General features: G+C 36.1%; 1 protein-coding gene across 5 annotated transcripts in view; it reads right to left on the bottom strand.

Moving 5' to 3' along the window:
* LOC144976894 (uncharacterized) overlaps positions 1-6,000 on the bottom strand; it is an 83,820-nt gene that overhangs the window by 6,812 nt on the left and 71,008 nt on the right. For all 5 annotated transcript variants that reach the window (XM_078921471.1, XM_078921455.1, XM_078921460.1 and 2 more), the window contains 4 exons: positions 3,422-3,613; positions 2,474-2,621; positions 1,918-2,088; positions 16-296 (listed from right to left, as the gene is read on the bottom strand). In XM_078921471.1, coding sequence (XP_078777597.1) covers positions 16-296; positions 1,918-2,088; positions 2,474-2,621; positions 3,422-3,613 — 792 coding nt within the window. The remainder of the gene's footprint in view (positions 1-15; positions 297-1,917; positions 2,089-2,473; positions 2,622-3,421; positions 3,614-6,000) is intronic.

Raw genomic sequence — 6,000 nt, 5'->3', positions numbered from 1 at the left:
ATCGACTAACTCTACCTTTAGTTCCTTGAGCTGGTGTCCTAGCAACAAGAAGGTGGCGATAAGGCATTGGTGAACTCCATGAGGTGGGTTGGAGTAAGACTTGATCTCAGATATCGTCTTGGACTCCATGGTCAGCACTGAATGACGTAATTTTTCAATCTTTGCTAGATGGTCTTTAAGGCGTGCGGCTAATGCAATTTGGAGATCCAGTTCGTGATTGTTGTTGACGCTTTTGGCATGGGCGATGGCCTTTTCAAGCTCTTTGAAGTCTCGTTTCTGTGACGCTTCCATGAGCTCTGAGAAGTGGAAAGATTATACTTATATCATTATGTGCCTACTTCCGTGGCTCAATCTGTATTCAGTATTTGGCTACTAGAAAAGTGCTTGATGACACGAGGTGTAGCAAATTTTAAACTAACAAAACTAACAGCTTTTAACACATAGAAGGAAATCGCACTTTTTCTTTCCGTTTCATTTCTATGTTCAAAACATAATCGTCACAATTAAAACTACAGCTATAAGTCTATAATTATTCTTAATAATAATAATTTCGCGTCTGCTTTGAGGCTCATGGATCCGGAGTTTACCTCGGTTTCGATAGCGTGAAACGGACAATAGCAATTGCTTGCTAACTTTTGGATAGGACGCAAAGTACTTTCCGCCAGATCTAATAGACTCAGCTACCCAATCACTGCTGGGTGGACAGGGAGGGGAGGGGGGGTTCAGAGAAAAATCTCGACTGCACCCGGGGTCGATCTCGGTCTCTTTGCGTGTGCAGCGAGTGCTCTACCAACTGAGCTATCGGGACCCCCCCCCCCCCCACAAAACAACAACAACCTTTGTCTTCAGAGCCCTTTAGACCACGAACCCTGCGTTTATTCCAGTTTCTGTTGCAACCTTAGCCCTTTGAGCACGACGCCAGTCTATTGCAATGCAATATGCACCAGACCTAACTACCCTGCTTTATATCACTTTTCGGTGGACAAAAGGATCAGGAAAAAAAAACCTACTCTACCTGGGACCGAGCCTAAGACCTTTGATTGTGAGTCGAGTGCTTTACAAATTTAATTATCTAGACCCCCGACTTGTTGCGTAACAAAGATTTTAAATGAAATTTCCACTTGAACAGGAATATTCTTTTTCTTTTGGGCTCACATACTCAAAGCTGCAATTTCCAAAAGTAAAATGATGATGTTTGTTTATTGATTATCTGAATTTGTGTAACAGTAATGCCATGCTCACCTAACGCAAAGGATAAATGGCGAAGGCCAAAACAAGACCAAAAAAAAAAAAAAAAAAAAAAGAAAGAAAGAAAGAAAGACGACTTGTCCAGAAGCAGAGAACTGCTGTTGGTTGGATTCGACATTTAAATATGTGCAGGTCTGACATCCGAACCGGTGAACGTCGGTTGGATTACAAGGAGTTAAGTGAGAGCAATAAGGAAGGATAAAGAAATTTATTAGATGCATAATGTGCCCAGTGTCACGAAGTGGTTGATAGTAGTACAGACAAGCAAGTATTTCATAGCAGTTGCGTTGATGGCTCAGCGGTAAAGTGTACTTGGGTAATTTACATTGGACTCGGGTGTAAATGAGTAGGCCTACTGCCTGATTATTGAAACGTACTAAAAGGACCCCTAACAGGAGACATTTACTGTTTAAAATGAGAATTTGATTCTAGTCGGTAATCGATGGGGAATTGATGAATCATTGTAAAGCTCATTGAGCGTAGTCTAACTCATATTCATGTTTTCCGAAACCACACATTCCATCATCATCATCATCATCATCATCATCATCATCATCATCATCATCATCATCATCATCATCATTATCATCATCGTCATCATCATCATCATCATCATCATCATCATCATCATCATCATCATCATCATCATCATCACCACGATAGCCCTACCTGCTTTAGCCTTGAGCAATTCCAGCTGTCTTCGTGCCTTGGCCAGTAGCGGATCGTCATCAGGGATGGCATGGGCCAAGTACTTTTTGATAGCACTTTCAAGATGGCGTGCATCTTTCAGGTCAATAGCATTTTGGACATTCCTTCTGGCCTGACGTTTAGCGTCTTCCGCTGTTAAAAGAATCAATCAATATAAGATATAATTGAATAAATTGTAGTTTGTATTTTATTCGAAGTATTGAGTCTTGCGATGAAGTTCATTTCAATATTTTTCAGCCACTGTATTATTTTAATCTTAAAAAATTATGTACTCTTGGCTAGTTTAGTTTAGTTTTTTAATCACATAATCCTTCGATATGTTTGAAATTTGTTCATTCTATATAGCTTATGAATAGATAACTGATTTGATTCATAAAATGTTATAACTTTGTATGCACTTTATTGCAATTTCAAATAAGCAATTCTGTCACCGCTCTTTCTCATTATCATCTCCGCCAGAATGACTTACGAAATTAACGTTTTAGAAAGAATGATATATTATGCTCGCCCGACAGACCTTCATTCTCAGACTTGTTTTTGACATCTGGGGATGTAACAGTAGGCATGCGCACAGGCTTCATCTCTTCCATAATGGTGTTCAAATTGTCTTTGTACAACTCGCCTGGTCGTTTTCTATTGATTTGATATTTGGCGACATTCACTACCTGCAAATTATACGGCAAATCGTCAAGAAATATACCCACAACTCAACATCAATGTGAACCATCGTTCGTATCTGGTATTATGTCGGAATGAAGTCGGAAAAGAAAATTGCATTTCAAGTCTAATTGATCAGAATTAGGAAATCAAACATTTTGGAGTTGAAATCCTTAATCAAGGCATCTATAACAACTCAATTTTATAGATAAATATAAAAATCCAATAGAAGACATTACATTCCAACTTAATATCGTTTTGAGACGATTGGTCACAAATATGTACTTTTGACTAGTCATATATTCTCTCCAAATGTAATGAGACGTCCGTACGGTTTGAATTGTCAATCTAAATGTTTTTGACATTATTGAGAACGGCGAATAAAAGATCACCTCTTTCTTTTAAAACGCAACTAGAGAAGTAGAAAAGCTTTATTTTATGAATGAGATATTTGTCATATTTTTTAAATCTTTAAAGGAAAAGGATTCATCTATGAGCTATTTTTACAACTATTCAAATTCAGCGATTTTACTAAGCTGCTTTAACCCTCTCCTTACCACCCATAGGAAAATCGTCACATTCGTTACGATGTAGCCGACAATTTTCTCTTTCTGATTTCTCTCGTACATCACAAAATTTAAAGAAATGCTTTGATTACTGCTATAAATACTAAACACTGTGTTGTAGAGCTCACTTGTTTTTTTTGTTTTTTTTTTTTGAGTAAGAGAAGTCTATTTTGTGCTGGGTGGGTGTGAATATTTGGGGAGAATTCTAAAAAATATCTGGTAAGGAAAGAGTTAAAGCTCACCTCCTTTCCGTTTTCATCTATACTGTAGAGATTAAGCATGTATTCTCCATAATCTTTCAGTTTGACTTTGACTAGGTTCATATCGTCAGCAGAGAAGAATTCAATCTGATCAGGATCCGGACGTTCGTTTCCGTTACGCCTGTGTACCGCTGCAACTGCATTCTTGCAACCATGGGGAACTGGGATAAGCACCTGGAATTGCAAAAATAAGTTAATATAACTAAACTAAATCTCTTAATGATGAATATAATGAGAAACGTTAATTATTGATATGCAATATGCAAATATAAATTCATTTTCATACAGCACATACTGCATACCGGGCGTCCTTTCCATGTTGATATTCTTACACCAATCTAGTACTTTCTTATTCTGAGTAGTAAGAGGTTGCGTGGCTAATGTCTATCTCAAGAACAAAAGGTCAGTATATGAATAAAACATATTTGTATCCCATCAGGTCACTCGATCTACTCTTTGTGCCTATTTTTGCAAGAATCAAGACACATCAACACATGTCTTTGGTGTTCTAACAATATCATATGTAACGTATAACATTTATCATGAGTCCCCTTTTTGTGGATGATAGTGTCAGTTTCTCAGTTATCATATTATTGGTTTGGTTTAATGGTGAAGTAAAATATCCACATCTCCTTTTTTCAATATTATTATAAGAAGTAATATAGGAATGAATGTGTTGAAGGGCTTTTAACTATTTTTGGGTCATTTAATCGAGAATTCTGATTCAAAAGTCTACTTTTGAAAACAATATAATTTGTAGCAGAGTTCACTACGTATTTTAATTAAAGGATTCCACAGAGAGACATCTCACCCCTTACTCCACAAATTATTATCCCAACGATTTTTAATCAATCAAAGATGAAAGCACATGTTATTGAAATCAAGAATTAATTATATTCTTGACGGGAAAGGGGACAAACAGTAAGCGAAAACAAATAATAAGATAAATAAAGAAAAACAAGATCAGCAAAAGAAAATATAATCACTCCCTCACCTCTCAACAAATAAACAACAAAACAAGATCATGCTCATCGCAATAACAAAAGACTATTGTTGAAAAGTGTAGCATGTTTTCTTGAATGGATATAAATAGAGTAGACAATACAGAGAAATAGAATACGATTCATATAATGAGCACATAGATTCTGATAAATAGTTTAACTGACATATACCAGATAAGTGGGGTACTCTGAGAAGACACGTATTTAAAGATTTAGCCAGAAAATTCGTTCTTCTAATACCGATCAATTTAAATTGCCCTTATCTTGGAAAAAACTCTCAAACCAAGATTAGGGTCATTTGAATCGATTGATATTTAGAGGACGATTTTTCTGGACAGATTTTTAATAACGTGTCTTTTCAGAGTACGCCAGTCAACTGGTTAAATACGTACTAAGTATGTCCTAGAAAAGTAACAGTGATTAAAGTTAAAACCAGGCGTTTACGAAGAACACAATGATATCATAAATCAATATGTGATTATTATTATTGTACACAAATAAATATAACACCAGGAAAAGGAAAAAAATATCAAGGAACAATTAAATTGTTAATTTTGTTATAATATTATGTTGAAGAAGGATTGTGAGCTTGAATCGTTCCGTTTGAACTATTCCTTTCTAAGATCAGGCTATTTTATTCATTTTATTAAAACACGTTTTAGATGTCAACAGCTTCCAGGTGTTTAGTATTCAAATCAATAAATGGATAGTATTTCGATTGAACTTTCAAGATAAATCAGGGACTCGGGTTTAGACATGCATGCAACGGTTAGGAAATTGTAAGAAATAAAACTTATAAAATGATGCATTTCAGTTTGCATTGATAGTAATTGAAATGGCCTTTATCTATCTGAATATAATTTACCTACTGAAGATAATAAAAGGAAAGAAATAATCTTAAAAGGAAAACTAAACTAAACTAAATATGTTATTATTAATGTTTTAAATATTACAAAATCTCTACAGCAACCCCCCCCCCCCTCCCCGCGAATGGATATTATACCCACTGATTCTGATAATGATATACATTTGAAAAATTTACAAAGCCTCATCACTGTACGATATATACAATGGTAAATGGGTGGAGGGGAGGGGAAGGAGGAAGAGGAGGAGGAGGGGGGGGGGGGGAGAGAGAAGAGGGAATGCTTTTGAATATGGCTGGGAGGCATTTTAGCTGTAGAAGGAACGAAATTGACGCCACTCAACTCTTTATTATTGTTTTTAGACAGCCATTTAAGTGGTTAGTTCTCACAAAATTATATGAATCAGATTATAGTCATCCAAGGCAACACATCGTTTTGTGTGTTGGTACGTTTTATCCTACAGGCGGATGTAAGCATTTTACCTAAACGCAGAGCATCAAGGAACAACAAAATTGTGATGAAAGTGCTCTGTGCAATAACAATACATTGTATCACGAATGCATTTGTCATTGTCTGTATTATGTCTACTCTACTTCTTAAAGTGCTCACAGGCCTGTTTAAATCTATATATTTACATGTGAGACTCATCACCCCCCACGGGAATTATGTCGGGGTGAAATGGATGCTGAAAATTGAA

Source organism: Berghia stephanieae, chromosome 1, assembly GCF_034508935.2.
Source record: "Berghia stephanieae isolate SIO BIC M18660-M18661 chromosome 1, UCSD_Bste_1.3, whole genome shotgun sequence".
NCBI lineage: Eukaryota > Metazoa > Mollusca > Gastropoda > Nudibranchia > Aeolidiidae > Berghia > Berghia stephanieae.
The sequence above is the reverse complement of the archived record's forward strand: the minus strand, read 5'-3'. Positions and strand labels throughout refer to the sequence as shown.